The 18,297-nt window shown below is 39.3% G+C and overlaps 1 protein-coding gene across 1 annotated transcript; it reads left to right on the top strand.

Moving 5' to 3' along the window:
* The first annotated feature begins 658 nt into the window (after positions 1-658).
* Positions 659-15,923, top strand: LOC108779962 (uncharacterized). Its single transcript, XM_018547540.1, has 11 exons — positions 659-720; positions 965-1,010; positions 1,091-1,282; positions 5,654-5,876; positions 10,616-10,699; positions 11,783-11,916; positions 12,182-12,318; positions 12,658-12,812; positions 13,872-14,113; positions 14,642-14,828; positions 15,727-15,923. The coding sequence occupies exons 1-11, from the start codon at positions 659-661 to the stop codon at positions 15,921-15,923; spliced, it is 1,659 nt and encodes a 552-aa protein (XP_018403042.1).
* Positions 15,924-18,297: the final 2,374 nt, after the last annotated feature.

Here is an 18,297-nt window from a genome sequence, read left to right as displayed (position 1 = left end):
CAAATATCCCTATAAAATCTTAAACATGAGCCGTGAATGAACGAGATTAATAGCGAGAGAAGTAATGAAAAATGGAAAACTGTATGAGCTACCGTGAATACTTAATATCGACCTAATTAGGTCCAGGAGACGAGAAGATGAAGATTGATATGAGCGATTGCCCCGGCACGGGGGGTCACTGAGCGCGTGCGAATAGTGCGATGCGAGGCTCCCGGCGGCGATTACACCGAAAAGGTCTATAAACGGCAAGTAAGTGTAGAGGCAAGAAACTCATTTGAGGTTCACGTAGAAGTGGCAAGGGAACGGGGGCTGCGTTGGAAGCAGCAGCAGTATAGCGAGAGAGATGAGTCACATCCTAGATGAAGCCGCGACCGAGGGAAAAGAACGTGAAAACCAGAAGACCGTGCCGTTGCGAGTCACCTTTTGCGGTGCTCTTACTTCACCGATTACGTGTAATACATTACGATCCGCATTACTTAGGCTTTCACGTACACATAACACACACATAAGCGCACATATATATATGTATACACATGGATTATATATATCATTAAATCTGAGAGTTAATCTCTTCTTTCCTGCCTAATCGCATTCCTTCCGTGCTATTCTTACAATCGTCTTGTCCGCTCGACGTTTCGCGGAGGCTTCTACTAATATCATGATCGCTTTCCTCCGTATAACGGCCTTCACATCATCGTCCTTGGTTGCCACGATGATGGCGTAAGAGCAAGTTGCGTTAGAAACCGTAACTCTCCCAAGTCATATTTTAAGAGCGCAATGCTCTAATACAATACACTTCGAATTTAAAGCGAAAAAAGTTTATATATTCTGATATTATATATATATTTCATAAGATTTTGTATTTTGCAACGCGACCTCGGAAATTTCGTTGCTTCGCGACGCGTCTTACATATCGCGAGCCGAGTTACCACATAACTTTAATACAAATTACATATTGTTGCAGGTACATCTGCGTCTGGATGTTGACGGTGGTCACGCTGAGGTGTAAGGTAAATATATATCTTGCCCCCGTAACATTTTAACTCGCAAAGGACACAGGAGCTCATAAGAGACAATTTTCCTTTCAAAGGCGAGCAGCCATGAGAACACAGAAGTGGAAGGAAACTCCGAAGATTCTGTCATCGACGACACGACCGAGGATTATTGGGCTGGCAGCGGATCGGGACCCGAAGAGGATGAGTCCTCCTCCTCCTCCTCCTCCTCCTCCTCTCACAACGAAACCAGAGAAGCGTTAACTCACGAGGCCAGCGACCACGATACTGTAAGTCACGCATCGCCAATTTGTTTCGCGTTGCGCTCTTTCTTATTGAAATTCATGATAGATATTACACAAGAAGTTTCTCCCCGAGATCTGTTATTTCTTTGTTCCGTTACCTTTATAGAAACATTTACTTATTTTTCCGTGCAACATTGACTGGTGAAAACAGCCTGCGCAAGAAAAACCAATGAAACGTCGATAACATTGATACCGTCGGATTTAAGTTGCCTGGAATATCATATTTTGCAATCAGATACCGTAAGATTTTGCTACACAATTTTCGAAAATCCATTTACTAATCAACTCGCTAATTTGTTGATTGAGATAAAAAAAATTACTTTAACGTTACATTTTACTATCGAGTTATCAAAGCCAGACATTTCAATGGACAGTAAAATCTTTTCTCGCGAGTACTACAGATTTCTGACAATAAATATCGTAGTATATCTGACAACAAAGAGGAAAGTGAGAGAAGTAAGAGGAGAAAGATGCGCGCGCATCTGCCGTACGTCCAGTTATATTTAATTGGCAAACGGTTTCCTCAAAAGTGGATTAAAAAAAAAAAGAGAGCTAAAGGAGAGCGGGGAATGGAAAAAAGGAAGTGAAGGAATGATACTTGCCCATCTGTTCAGTTTTGCGTGATTTCTCGTTAACGAATGCTCGCTCGCAAGGCCGGAGAAGGCCTAGATGCAGGTGTTCTGCATCCGCTACGATATTCAAGAGAGTAAAAAAGGGAAGTGCCGACAGTTAACCGCAGCAAAGACGACGCCTCGGCGTGTCCTCGATCGAGCGGAAAAATCCTGCTGAAGATCCACGGATGACGCGGCCGATCGTCTTGCTTTCCTCGTGTGACTCTCGTCTTCGCTGCGCGATCGGTATCGATAAAATCGCGACTGCGGCCGCAGTTTTGTAATTAATTTTCAACAAAAATCAATTATTACATACAGGCGCGTTTATACTCTATCCCCATAATCTTCCCCCTTTCCGTGGCACGTAGAAAATTCCGCAGGCCCTTTTTAAATAAAGGGCAGAAGGGCCAAAAGGTTGCCTGGTGCATCGGCATGAGAAGTACACCGGTGGGAAGGAAAGCGGAATATAAAGGCCATTCCTTTGATTTTAATCGCTCTTTATCGATGATCTACGGATTGCTTTTAAACTAGTTTTCGAGCGGAATCGATTTCGATCGCGAAAAAATATGAACCAGTTTTCCAGTAGAATAGAGAGAAAGGGTATCGCGGCTCGCGGCTACGTCCGTGCGCGACCTTCGTTATATCGCAAATTGCGAGCGGATAAATCGTTTCTTGCACCGCGTGATTCTCCGCAGGGAAAGGCCCCATTACTCGAGAGAGAGCACCCAGAAGCAGTTTATTTAGCCTACGAGCGTTCCGTTGCGAAACGGGAGACAAGATCAATTTCATCTGTTCTGCGTATCGCCGTGTTTCCGTCCGTTCCGATTGGAGGGCGAAGACTAATCACACGGAAATGCAATGCATAGCTCGAAGCTGTCTCCTCAACAATTTTAAATCGCCTCGAGAGACAGAAACTGTGCGTCTATGAAATCATTAATCCCGCTAATCACGGATGGAAAGAATGGTTTTATTAAAGTATCCATTATAAATATTAGCTAAATATACACAAATCTATAATATTTCATTAAGTCATTAAAATAATTATTTTTATCACATATTTTTATCACATATTTTATGAAAATTAATGTGATAAAAATTGACATAACATCCGCACAGCGTAAAATTAATATAAAAAGTTAATTTTTCTGTGTTTGGCACATTTTCATAACTAATAACATTTTTGCATTACTTCACGCTTGCACGGAATTCGATCTACGTAACACTTCGACGAATAATTGAATCTTGAGAAAAAATTCTAGAGAGGTAAGTGCATTTATTTAAGCCGACCGAGTGATCTTACTTCGACTTAATGACTTTCGACACTCTAACCGCGCTACCGTTAATGATTACATGAATGTGCATATCTCGATCCGACTTGATCAAATAAAATCCTCGGAAGAAATTAACATTCACCTGAGGTGAAAAAAATCTGGTCCCGTCCGTGACGTCAGCTCCTCCTGTAGAACAAAACGTAGAGAAAACTTAAACGGTTACTTGGTATTTCTTCTTTGAAGAAACGTGAGCTTATATATCACGGATATCGATGATCATTAAAGAAATTGTTCTTATTATACACAAGCTACTGAATTCAATGTCAAATTGCTCCCATCGCCGGATGCGTACAAATGTTAATGCGTACAAATATTACCTTGAATTGCTACCAACAAATGTTAATTTTCGAAACAGTTATCGGAAATAGATTTGTGTTAAATTGAAACTAATAAGTTCCTCGAAGAGGTGCCCACAAAACGGAAAAGATGTTGTCGTGCGAAGAGCTCCGATGAGATACGAATCGGCCGCGCATTCGACACGAAGAAGCATTTCGTGTTATTGCATTTCCTACGTAGCCCAGTATACAGTTAATGCCAAAGTAGCCGTAGTTAAGCATAGCAGGAGTCGGAGGTAATCGGCACTTATCGTCCGTAATACATTCCGATGAGATACCGCGGAAGATTCAAAGACCGCCAGTCATTTTCCGCGGAACGTAGATCAGACACCAGAGCGCTCGCCGGGCCCCAGAGGAACGATCCTCCTAACTACTCTACTGGCCCATAAACGCCGTACGCCACTTCGCTCGTCGGGGTCTGTTCCGTTTCCCGGCAGCATCGTGTACTCGAGTTCCTGAAATTCCTCAAAAGTGGAATCCGTGAAGAGGAGCTATTTCCCTGGCGATCTGGGCGCGCGGTAGGGTGGCGAACCTATGTCGCGTATATCGAACGTCGAGAACAGTGTAAAACGGCGAGAAGAGAAGAACGGGGGTAGGGAAAGAAGAGAGGTAACGACTCGCGGAATGGAATGGCGATTTTTTTCGTCACGGCGGTATCGCGAGAGGCTGTTCGCAACTTTTTCCTTCCTTCGTCGCTTCGCGTTCACCACTAACCACGTGCCCGTCCTCCCCCTTCTCTCTCTTCCGATTCGCCCGAGTAAGTATCTATCTGGCCGTGCTCGCGTCGTGCTCGCGTCGTGCTCGCTGACTCCTCGCTGACAAGCGGCTCAAAGTACAATATCCTCCCCCTCGACCGCCCCCGCCGTCGTCGTCCTATTCGGTCTTCTTTTGCGTCTACTCTTCTTGCGCACGGCACCCGTACGCGGATGGAATGCCTCGGGGGTACCCACGCTCGGACAGGGGAATGAGCTCGTAAAGCGTTAGTCACGCGCTACTCGTGCTGCCCGTTTTTCAGACTTCCTCGTCAGAGGTTCTCTCCCTTTTCGCCTGCCTGGACTCACCGCCAACGCCGCGCCGACACCGCCGTGCCTCCCTCTTCCGCGTGTTTCTCCTCTTCGTCGTGGTCTCGACCCCCGATGCTTTCTCTCGCCCTTTCTCACCGTTCGAGCGGTAGCGATCCGTACAAGCTGAGGGTTAAACCGGATCGTTAACGTAGGAGAGGTCAGGGCTCCCGCTCGACAGGATAGTTTTGCATAGCCGTATCGCGCGAGAGGCTGTGTACGCGAGAATATTTTGTCGGAATCCCGCTTGCAACCGCAATGCGCGGGCTAACGGCTTTGAACCTGCAAATCACTACTTGCGACTCGTTAGCAAACTCTTCGTATTCATTTTCCGAACTCCCCCCCTAATGTTAATGATATAAATATCATTAGTAACATCAGAAATTTGTCACGGGTGACTGCTTATTAGGAGTATTAATGTAAACGATCAAATCTAAACGTTATAGATATACTAAATGGTTTTCTGTGATGCTAATATAATGCTTATAATATGTAATAACTATTATATATAAGCATCGATTATTAACTGTTTTGCGAGACTCTAATAATTCTGAGTTGAAGTAATTGAGTGAACATTACGTGTACTAATTTAATTTAATTAAGCATATAATGAAAAAAATTTTTCATATATTAAAATGTCATTAAATTGTCACTGCAAATTTTAATATTTTAACAACTAGTTTTTTCAACAAAATTATTTAATGATCTAACAACATTAATTTTCAGGTCTGCGTCCAACAAAAATTTATATTTTTTAGCAAAATTATTCTTTTTGTATAAGACCAATTAACTTTATTTATTCTTCATAAAAAATACATGTATTTAATTAATTACTAAATTAATTGGTTAATTAATTGAAAATATAAATAATACATTCATAATTATCAAAGAAATAACATATTAGATCACGATATATGATAAGTCATGCAAAGATCAATTATCTATACTATGACACAAATTAAAATATTAAAATTACATTAATAATTATGTTAATAAATTCTTCTCTTTCCCCTCGAAGGTCGTGTATATTGGCGATGGCGGCAATTACTTGCCAGTACCTTCATTGAAGAATCGACCTTCATTGAATCCGAATCTTCAGGCTCTTCAAACTCTTCAAGGTTTGCAGGGCCTTTCTGGAAACGGAGGTACAGGCGTAGTCGGCGACGATGACTGGAGGAGACATCCAGAAACCTGGGATCGCGAGCACCGAAGGTACAGGCCCAACACGACGAGAGTGCAACGTGAGTACGAAGGCAGCGGGCTTTTATCATTTTGCTAAATTGCATTATTATTATATAAACAGAATTGATGATAATTTATTAAAATAAACGGGTTCTCGTAAGTGCCGTAATTAATAGTCTCGACAATCTGCTTGCGCTTTTTCGATGAAGTAAATTAAATATAAATCAAGTGGATACGCTGTATAAGGCAATTACTCTTCAGCCCGCACAATCTCCCCGAGTTAATAGAAATTTCCTGGTTTGTAAGTAGCTGTAATGGCGGCTTGCATCAAGACGCTAATTCAGCGGAAATACATTACGAAAGGGTATTGATTATGTCGATCTATAGAGCCAACAGAAATCTTTATTTGATCGATAATGGATTATCGACTCAATTTAGCTTGTGATTACATTATTGCGTCCACGCAAGAAAGAGATTATACTTCACAGAATGTATTTAGACCAAGAGAACGTTTGAATAATGGGATAGCATAAATATCGGGGCGTAAACGAGGGATCCGCTATATTTCCCGTCCGAATGAAAGCGCTGACAAAAAAAGCATCCACGGTATCGGTCTGGTGGGTCAGTGTGCCTCGGAGGAAAAACAGGACTGTGTTGTCGTCGCTTTAGCATGTCGAGCCGTTATTTTTCTCTCCATTGTCCGGCAAGAGGCCGAAGCCTCTGCGAGGAATAGCGCCGCGTTATAGGACAAAGTACTTCCCTCCGGTGTCTCGGTCGATTGACTTGGAAGAATCGCAGTCGCGCTCCGCGCAATATATCCGTCCATCTCCTCAGCCTTATAGCGCGCCCGGGAATTCAGAGTACGATGGCGAATGGCTACCGTTAGAGAGGAGGCAATTAAAACGGTGTCGGAAAGTCGTACGACGCTCATCGAGGGTACGGAGGCAGAGATACACCACCGTGTGTGCTTGCAGCACACCTTCGATCTGGCATCTGCAATCGTCGTCGTCGTCGTCGTCGTCATCGAGACCCGAGAGGACCGTCATCATCATCCCGCGCGATCATCATTATCCGCATCTGGATCACGATTGCCTCGTGTGGAAACTCGAACACGGCCCGTGCAGATATCTTCTGGTCGCGTATATATATGTTATAGCGCCGGTAATCGACGACAGAGCTCGTTTCTGGCATTGCTTTTTCTGCGAGAAAATTGCGACGAGCCGCGTCGCAATGAAAATGATGTTTATGAGCGGCCGTTACGTTATTTTTTTCCTTTTCGTGCCGACGCGTACGATGACGTGAAGTTATGTCGTCGAGTCCGCGGGAATTCTTTGAATGATTTAATATTATCTTGAATACATACACCGTAATATATGGTGTAATATATGGTGTAATATACAGAAAGATTGTTCAAGCTGCAGTTATTATTTTACGATTTCTTTCCGGCTCTTTTATAGCGATCGATTTTCCGTCTAATTTATGTTACGTCGAGAAATGCCGTTTGTGTGCGAATCGCACACATTCGTACAAATAATAAATTCACACAATCACAGTTTTACGATTCAGCGATGGAATCATTACCTCTAAATTGGTCTGTAGGATGAATTCCTTATATCTCCTGTTCTCAAAATCCTGTCTCCACGAAAGGTTCAATCAATGATGCTTCATTAAGACTTTAATCGGTCGCTTCAGTTTTAATCTCGTGTAGCGGGTGTGCGGTAGTAATTAATGCCAGTAGAACAAGACATTAATAACGTCGGTGTAACATCCCGTTACGAAAGAATAATAGACAACGTCCTGTGAAAACAAAATTAATTTTCTACGCGCGCGTGTATAATTTCCTATGTTACGCGTATGTGTGTTACGCTCATCGGCCGCGTATGCGACTTTTCAGGAATATCGAAGTTTATTGTGAATGCCCGAGCACTCGGTGTCCGTGCATATGGCGGGTCATCAACATAGCAGGCATCACTGCCTGATACTCCCGGAGAAAATTACAGTGTGTTTCATGATAATGTAAATAAATAATATTTACGGGATAGAATCGTATACCGGCCGTTCTCAAGCCGCCCTTCGCGATTCCTTTTAATTACGCTTTGCGGAAAATTACGGCCATCCTGGAAACCGCGTTGTGAGAAAAATTCTTTAACGACGCATCGTTCCCTTCGCTCATTCGACCAGAACGTCTATTACACCACTTTTTGAATTCTTGCAATCATTTCATGTTTCTTAACTAAATAATTATACGGCAATTTGCTTTACCGATATCTATTATTCCTGCGAGATGAAGATACGATCATCTATTATTCATAAACTTTATAAAGAATCGATACTATAAAACTGTAAAATTATAATTCCAAGGTACTACAACGTGTGCTTATATACAAGAAGGTGCAGCACCGCTTTTTTTTTTTAAATTGCAAGACAATGATTTCTTCCATAGTGTAGGTATCGAGAAGAATCGAGTTATAAGTGATTCACATAAATCTATTTCGCTCTACTTCATTGTGATAAATCGTTCTACACGCATTTAAGAAAACTCGACCGTACGATCAATCAGATTGTATATTTTTTAAAAGATAGATGTGCCGAAGCCCTTCGAGACGACAGGACGATCGATGATCGCATTGCTACGGTAAATTTCCTAAAACATTTGGATGAGTCTGCTATTGGCAATGACGAATGCTACGCCCGGCCTATGAAGCTCGCTGGTTCAATGAAGTCGTAAAGTCGAAGCCGCTCGTTCTCTGCGGGAACTTGAGGCCACCCGCGGTATCGTCAATTACGCGAAAGAGAGCCCATTAGGTTTAATGTATCCTCCTCGGCAACACTCGATTCTCATACGTCCTCAGAGTCCATTTTGCTACTTCTTTCCCTTTTACTTCTCCCACGAGGTTTTCTACCGCGTTTTATACCTCTCTCGGAATGCTTTCCAGCCGCAATTTGGATTCGGACCGATAAATAAAGGTGCTGTGCCTCAAAAGTTGGAGCCAACATGGTAAAACCATAGGCACCGCGGAGTATCTTAAAGGTATATACCCGACGATATCCTCCGCGCGCCTTTCCGCGATCGTTCTCGGCACATTCTAGCAAATATCGGCGTTGCTCAACTCCTTCCCATTGTCTGCCTACTGACAGAGTTTTGCCGGACGATGAACACAAAGCACGTATCCGCAATTCTAATGAGCGCCTGCGTATACGTGCGTGTACGTACGTACGGCCGCTCGAAAATGCGCTCGACACATTCGCGACCGGCGCGATGCGTAGGACGAGGGTGAAACGGAACGGTTGTATCATCGGCATGCGCCTCCGGTGTAACTATCTTCCCATCGCTATCCTTTATTTTTCTACGAGTCTGTAACAAGCGCGCGTGTCAGCCTTTCTCTCATCTTTTTTCCTCTATTTATCTAATCGAATCAAAAATAATCAATTAATTTTTATTTACTCTAATAAACGTTAATAATCTATTGGAGCTGATTTTAAAATTACTATAAAAGTTTTATACCATTTTTATAGACATCCTCTTTAGAAGAAAAAAATATATGCGTCAATTACAGTTTATATTTATCAAAATTAAATTAAATTAATTAATTTTGCGAATCCCCTATACTTCGATAGCGATGATATCCTTATATGACATCCAATGATGATATTCAGGTGTCATGCGAGGATACCACGCGTCCTACGATGACGGTGCGCGTGGGATGAGCGTGGGTCATGAAACGAAAAGGTTGTATCATCGGCGGACACTTCGAGTGTAACTATCTTCATCCTCCATCAATCTCCATTCCGCTTTGCGGTTACGTTACTACAGTGGAAACGGCTCCTTACCACGAAGAGCGCCTATACGGGACCCCCAACTTACTTTCACTCGTCATCGACGACCGGTTTTCCACTCGCTCCTATCCGCGAATCTGCGATTTTCCGCGCCCGGTTTCCTCATACAAATGACGACAGGATCTCCTGGCCGCGAACATACGCCCACACAATAACCGATCGACACGTTGCCATCTTCTGTGACTGACTCTCGGTTGAATACGAATGCACGTTTCGAAGTGACAATTACCGGACCCGATATGGTAACGCTATTTGCGCTATCCTAAGAACACTTCCTGATCGAGAAAACTTTTTTGCAAAAGAGAATTAGCTTTTGTGTTTCATCAAATAAGATAGAGTCTTTGCTACAAATAATTTGCCTGTAAAAGTTGCTGTCAATCGTCAATTAAAATTTTCGTTTAAAAAGATCTTTAAATTTTATTTAAATAGTATAAATATGGTTTATATATATATGGTTTATATACATATATATAATGATATATTGTTTATATATATATATATATATATGGTTTATATAGTTTAAATTATTTGAAAAATTAGCTTATTCTTTAATGTGTATAATACTTTATAAAATAATTACCACATTAATTTATTATTTAAAATTTAATTTTGATTATAATAAATACAGATACAATAGGTAGACACGACACGTCGATTGTCCTTGTCAGTTTGTATATGTACCTACATGTACAGTTTTCCATTTCTCTTTCGACATCAAAGATTCCACCTAGACCTTGGTTTCGCAAAGAATTATAAAATGCAGATAGAGAGTTTATCATGCTGCTGAGTCAACATAATTATACGTATAATGAAATATAAAATCACGGAATGTAGATTTGATCGCAAAAAAAGCGTAGGTTTTAGGAAAAGCGTGTAAATAAAAATAAAAATTTATTATACAATTTTTTTTAATCGACTAATTGAATAATTACTTGTTTAATAATTATTTTTTACATTTCAGATATCGAGGCGGAATGTCAAGACGATTACATGAAAATCAGAATCGGATTCAACGGATCTTTCGCCGGCCTCTTGTATTCAGCAGGTAAAATTAATGGCGTAAAATTGACTTGTATTAATGAATAATTATTTCTAGCATCGTGCAATTTACTCGTAATTATTTTGATATTAAATTCTATTATATTTTTGCAATATCAATCGCGCGTGTAAATAACCAACCGATAACGTGATGAGATCAGAGTTTAAAAATTGCTTTTGACAAAAGATTGATGTAAATATTGCGACGCGAATTATACAAGTAGTGCGATGAAAAAGTGACGGTGTTTGGAATTTTACGCTACACTCTCCATTACGGTCAAGAGATTTGACATAATACTGCGTCTAAAATATGTGACTGCATAACTGACTGCATTGCTGGTATCCGCAATTACGTCGGCAGACAGTGAGACGAGTATACGAGTCCGCGCTAATGAGGTAATGGCGGAAATTATCGTAAAGCGATCGGCGGTCGTCCACATCGGCCGCGTCAGAATTTTTCTTTCGCCGTCGTAAGTCCATCTGTCCGGTCTAGTAAGATACTTCCGTTATTTCGAAAGAAGCGTATCGCGGCCATGCCTTCTGGCAGGGACGCACCGGCAAAAACGGCATCGTCGTCGAGTGATTTCTTTTAAAAATTATTCCGATGAGAAAGACGACCTCTTCTTGAACCTCGCATCTGTTTAATATCCATTCTGCTAATCCACAATTCTCTCGTTGATCGTTAATAAGCCCGTTAATGGCGTTAATCAATATATTTCAATAATGAGCTGAGCGCCTTTGTAACCAACGCGGATGTGGCAGCTTCGTAAAACACTGCGAGGCTTTTCTGATTGAATCTCTAGGAGGACAACTAAGAAGTCAGATTACCTTAATCCCCGACTTCCTAACTCCAGTGTTAACGAGTATACTTTACGTTTCTTTCCTCACGTATTCCTCGCCGCTCATTTGTTCGCGCGATGAAAACGCATCGCAGCGTCCCGCCTATATTCTTCACGCAACGCGCTCTGTGTAGTCGAAAGGCCGCGAGGTAGATCGTTTGATAGACTAGATATCGGTTGATATTCGATATCTCGAATGCGGTCGTATCATAGGCAACCGCATGAACAAGAATAATCGCTTTTAATTGCAGGCTACTCGTACGATCCCGACTGCATGTACGTTAATGGGACAGGCCGTGACTACTACGAGTTCTACATTCAGTTGAATCGGTGCGGCACCCTCGGCGAGAACACTCATCATCAGGACAGCAGGAAGAATCCGACGGTACGTAAAATAGACGAGCGCCGAGTGCATCACGGAATGACGGATCATTATTTTAGCGTGCACCGGCGCCGGTAGACAAGGAATAATAATGATTAACAACACCAGGGAAAAATGAGAGGGACTTATTTTTAATCTGGATAATTAGAGAAAATTAGATGTCACATCGCGCGTAGATCGCGCGGGAACGTAGCCACGCCGCTATTACCACTGGATTCGCACACGTGAGAAATAAAACTCAACTGACGTATTACTCTTGTCTTTCCAGAAAAATCTTATGTGGAACACGGTCACAGTGCAGTACAATCCCTTAATAGAAGAGGAGTTCGACGAACACTTCAAAGTGACTTGCGAGTACGGCTACGACTTTTGGAAGACGGTGACATTTCCGTTTCTCGATGTCGAGTGAGTGGTGAATCATTTTTACTTTTGAAATTAATGTATACCAATAATGTCTCAAAACGTCGCGGGTTCCATGCTCATAGAAACAGTACAAAGGGTCATATCGATCAGAGGCTCAGAGTCGTTTTCACAATGCACGCGAGGTATTACACGACGTGATCCATCGACGTGAAACCTCCGATTACGCGAACTCGATGGAACGTTTCACGCGAGGCGTTTACGTAATATCTACGATAATGTCTAACATCTGTGCTATCCTGCTGGCGCGAAGTAGGCCGTACTGCTCGCGAGAGATAACGGATACGCATTCTTCCTGCCTCTTACGCACCCACCTTCTTCCAGGGTCGCCACGGGAAATCCCGTAGTCTTCACCCTGCAGCCTCCGGAGTGCTACATGGAAATCAGATACGGTTACGGGACCACTGGAACTAGAGTGGCTGGACCAGTTCGCGTCGGAGATCCCCTGACTCTCATTATCTACATGCGCAGCAAATACGGTGAGCGTTATACGTAGCCTAACCGCCACGTAAAATCGGCAGAATGCATAATGGATTCGACCTACAAGATTTACAATACTTGAAATGAACAATAAACAAAAGACACAAATAGGAAACTAACTAAATAACTTTTAATACCAAAAATAAGTAATTAATCGCTATCTTATTAAATTTCTATAAGGGATATCGATTAAATTATAATCACTTTGTGTTTTTACCATAAATTAATTTATTACTTTCTTAGAAGCGTTTAATTTAATTGAATCTAATGTTTGTTTGTGTGTGAAATGTAATTATAAAATACTACCACAATAAATCGCGTTGTAACGTTATAATTGTATATTTTTTTAGCGATAAATACACAATTCAAGATGAAAAGTCTGTAATATTGAAACAAAAAATAAATCTGTTTGCAAATTGTTTACAATACGTATTTTCGTGTATCGGGTTTTCTTTTTACACACACACCGCTCAGTCAAATCATATGACGTACGATTCTGCCAAGCTATCATTCGACAGCGATAACGGTATAAGATGAACAGCAGAAGACTTTGTCAGTCAGCTAGTCAGTCTAAGCTCGGTAATTTGCGAAAGATGCGGAAATGCTGGCGAGAAGATATGAAAATGTATGTGCTTTTGACGTAACGACAGATGTCTGTACTTTAACGAGTCAGGCTTCTGTATTTACGTCTACATCACTTATGTCATGCAAATCTGTGTCAGAAGGTAGAGGACGTCAGATCTTATTCTCATCCTGCCGCTTATGACTAATTGATTTTGTTATCGTGACGACATATATATTTTATGAAGCTAATCATCGCTTTTTATCTAATCATAATGAATCTTTAAAAACAGAACTTCTCTTGAAATTATAATCTTTTCTTAAATTTGTTTATATCCACTGGAATTTATGAGTTATATTTTATATTATATTCTATTTTATAGTATTATATATATTTTATATTATAACGTTTTTTTATGTAGTACCGTTTTTATAAATAGTAACTTGATGATTTTCGGATAAAAAAAATGTGAATATTTACGCTAAATTTTTTCTAGATGGTTTTGATATCGTCGTAAATGACTGCTACGCTCATAATGGCGGAAACAAAAGGATTCAACTGATCGATCAATACGGATGTCCGGTTGATGATAAACTGATCAGCCGGTTTCGTGGTTCCTGGTCGGAGAGCGGCCTGTTCGAGACACAAGTCTTTGCTTATATGAAGACCTTTAGGTTCACAGGATCGCCGGCTCTGTATATCGAATGCGATGTTCGCATGTGCCACGGAAGATGTCCGGTAACTAAATATTTTTTATTACATTACTACTTGATTTCATTCCATTCTTAATCTATTTAAACCAGGTAGTAAGCACAGATGTTACTACCATCATTTTGACATCAAAATGTCGTAATAAACGTCATTTTAACATCAAATTGATGACAAATTGATGGTAAATAACGTTAGCTTGCTATCTGTTTATCTCTTTAATCTATTTAAGTGTTACGCTCATTATATTTGATTAAGTATTTTAGAAAATATTTACTTTTGAAATAGTTTAGTTATTAATACGTTCTATCATAAACGTAAAAATTTAATATTTTGTTATGCGTGTGTGCGTCGTATTTAATTTTTGGGTATATATTACGTTCTGAATTTTTGCAATAAAATTGTTAACTTTTGAAAAGTAATATTAAAAAGTATTCTAAAATTTTCAAGCAATGTTTCAATGTCATTTTGCACGTTTCTATTATTTCTGCTCGAAAATATAAAGTATATCCCAGTTTCATAAACATTTTTAACTGAAATGATTCACCCGTACTTCAGAGCCAACCTTGCCATTGGAGAAACGCGAAGAATGTAGTGAAACGGTCAGTGTCGGAAATTGATGGACCATCGACGCTGGCAACTAGTTTGTCGGAGAACGTGAACCTCTTCCAGTCTCTTCGTGTTCTTCAAGAAGGCGAGGCGGATACGGAACTGTTCCAGAATTCCACCAGCTTCTCTCGCAGCGGTAAAGAAAATATATAATACATATATATGTCAAACATAACATTTTACTGTTAGAACAATTACATGTCAAGTCATGCATTTATCATAGCCGCGTTCAGTAAGAGATGCTCTACTTTTTTTTTTTTTATCATAATTGCATTATGGCCAGCGCTGATTTAAAATGAACAAAGCTCGCATAAGTATAAAATCTTTTGCAAATCTTAATTCTGCATATATACGATGCTTCAATAAAATTGAGTAAAAAAATCATAATAAATTCATTAACTAGAATATTGTCGTTGTGCCATAACTAGGAACTATAAAATAACTAACACTGTTTTAATTATATTTTATATTAATTGACTTCGAAGAATTTTAATTATGGACTTGCTGCTTCTTTTGTATTTTTGACAAGGATCAATTTATACTTATCATATCAACATGTGACTATATCTATACCGAATACTAATTATCAAAAGAAGTATTCGTTATCCATTTTAATTCTAATTTGTAACATTGAAAATGACCCGGATCGGAGTCGAAACGTCTTTGGCTCTGTGTGGTAATCTATGCGAAAATATTGTTATCATCCACTGCTGCGTTTCGTCCCGGCCCCCACTACTGGACTCATCAGTAAGGCATTGTAGTGGGAGCCTGCCTTAGACGCCTGGAGGTGTCTTAGAGCGAGGTGCTATATGAATAGATCTCACATATCTCGAGTACATGCGAGAATTGGCGCGAGTCTCTTCCTATTAATTCCAATTTGTAATTTTTAAAGATCTATTAAAGTGTTTTATTAAATTTTAAATAATTGAATATTGTTCGATAGATTTACTTTGGCTCTTTGCCCTTCTTATATTTGTAAAATTTGTAAACTAGTGTTCAATAAAAATTTATATATTTTTTTTCTTTTTACATAGGATTTAGCGAGCCTACAACTGACAGAGTATGTTTGAGATCTACAGTGGCCAGTACAATAGTGGGACTCGGCTGTGGTTTCTTCTGTATCATGGCCGGTACGATACTAGCCATGTGTTCGCGAATGCGGCGACAAGCGCGAGAAAAATTATTGTCGGACAGTATAAGCTATATGACGCACAAAGGTCGAATCAACTAGGGTAACATATTTAGCATGCGGAGATCTATTTCTTCTCGCTTCATCTCAATTGCGATATCCTCGCATCTTTTGCATATGGAGCTGGCTAAGGAACTAGCTCCGCCGGTAATATAAGAATGCGTCGTTAAAATAGGAAATGGTCGATATAAATGACTGAACTTCAAGCTACTGATAAGTCGACATTGATAATAATGCGATTAGAACGCGCGGTGATAAATTTATTGTTTTTATAAATCGGAAGAATATCAGATTTGTAAACAATTTTAGAAGAGTCTTTTTTATATATTCTCACTCTTCTCTCAATTATTAACTTCTTAAGGTAAGCATGGGATTGACACGATGCAAAGTGCCTTACGTATTTTGATAGTCGTCGATAATTCAGGTTCCCATGGATATAATAGGTCTCATCAATTCTTTGTGTGCGAATGCTTTTTTATATAAATAATAATATTCGCTGCTATACTCTCGCTTCTTTTAATTATTGAAGTGTTAATCGATACTCATTCGTCAATTGATGTATATGTCACGATTGAAGTATCTGTAGCGAGTTATCGCTCATCGATAAGTAGAGGTAGAAATCGTCGATATTGCCACGATCTCGGTGCCGAATGTGCGGTCAACTGCGATCAACGGAACTCGATCTTTACTGCGTTGATCGGTAATTTAACACAGTTTACTTTGCGATCGACATGGTGTCTTCTTCTTTTATTGTCTACTTTGATCTCGCATACGGCACATTTAGAGATCAAAACGAATGTAACGTCAGTAACGACGCTTCATTGCCGTTGATAAGATTCAATACTTATATGTGTCTCTATCTATGACATTACTCGCCATATTCAGGAACGTGTGAATAAATTTTGCTATTAATTCGATTTACTCATTAAAATAATTAATACGCGAAATGATGAATAAAGAAAGAATATCTGTTTAATTAAACAAAATTAAAGGAACGCATTTAAACATTACCAATTAAAGTATTAAATTATTGTTTACAAAAAAATAATAAAAATGTTATAAGATAAAAGGAATTAATTTTGTTAATATAAAATATAAATATATTTATTTTTGAAGATAATTACATAGACCAAACATGTATAAAGTAAAAAGAATATACATTCTTCTACAATATTTTCACATATTAAATTAACGTACCTATAATCAAAATATATTGTTGCATAACATTGAAAAGCAAAAACCATCTCATAATTTTCAGAAATTAAATAACTTCATGTCGTTTTGTTTTTAATCGATGCATATATTTATTTCACAAAAGGCATATAAACAAAGCATTAAATTATTTATTTAATTGGCAATCTAATCTCACACACGCATCGTTCCTGAATGTTCGTGAATAATGTGTTAAGGTTTAACTGAATATCAATTATATTATACTGATAACAAACGAATATGCTTAGGTTTATATATATAAAATATAATACTTATATATATACATAGCATCCAAGATGCGAACCCTATACTATAATAGAAAGAAAAAGAATAGAACACAAGAAAATTACACGGAATCGCATCGGGTGTACGGCCAGCGAGGATTAAATAATATTTTACAAGACCGCCCCGCCAAAGAGTCGCGTAGCTCAGTTCTCGTCTTAATATTTATTCAGAAATTTGTCGAACCTCGCGCGATTTTTCGCCACTGTGTGTGAAATATTAATTTCCCCTCCTGGTTGTTCCCCTCTCTTCACACGTTTCATTTAATTTAACATTATACAGCATCTCTCCGACTCTCATTGCTCCACATCGATCGCCAAGTTCTCGTGCCCCCTCTCCCTTCCGTTATTCGAGCATCAAGCTAAGTATCCGGAATCAACTGCTCGATTAATTATCTGTAAATATAGTGTTGTATCATGACTCATAATATTTATGATTAAGCTCGAGTGTATCAAGGTTTCCAATAAATAATAGAAGAAGATTGCCTTCTGACGTGTCTTATCTGACGTTCGTACCTCGTAAATACAATGTTAGCCTCTTTACTAACAGGAATGACTTATGATATTAACGAATAAGTTAAAAGCGATCTTATCTCGACTAGTCTTCAAAAAATTTAAAGAGTTTATTCTGAAATTATATTTTATTTTAGGCACAATCTTAAAACGAGAAGCAACTGTTTTAATCAGAGTTCAATTTATATCTCCTCTCCCTCTCTCTCTCTCTTTCTTCCATCAAACTTTAGTTTTATTTTATATTTTAATTTACATCCGTTTTATGGTTTACACTCTACGATCTGATAATAATTAAAAATATATGTGTCGCTTTGTTTAATCAGTAAAATTATACATATAGCCGTATACAATCTATAATAGTATATACTATATGTATATTTATATTCATAAATGTGTATGCCGTTCACGAT

The sequence above is a fragment of the Cyphomyrmex costatus genome, unplaced genomic scaffold, assembly GCF_001594065.2.
Source record: "Cyphomyrmex costatus isolate MS0001 unplaced genomic scaffold, Ccosl1.0 scaffold122, whole genome shotgun sequence".
Classification (NCBI taxonomy): Eukaryota; Metazoa; Arthropoda; class Insecta; order Hymenoptera; family Formicidae; genus Cyphomyrmex; species Cyphomyrmex costatus.
The sequence above is the reverse complement of the archived record's forward strand: the minus strand, read 5'-3'. Positions and strand labels throughout refer to the sequence as shown.

Coding starts and splice junctions, on each gene's coding strand:
- LOC108779962 (XM_018547540.1), top strand. CDS start 659: ATGATCGCTTTCCTCCGTATAACGGCCTTCACATCATCGTCCTTGGTT. Junction 11,917..12,181: donor ACAGCAGGAAGAATCCGACG/GTACGTAAAATA, acceptor TTGTCTTTCCAG/AAAAATCTTATGTGGAACAC. Junction 14,114..14,641: donor TGTGCCACGGAAGATGTCCG/GTAACTAAATAT, acceptor CCCGTACTTCAG/AGCCAACCTTGCCATTGGAG.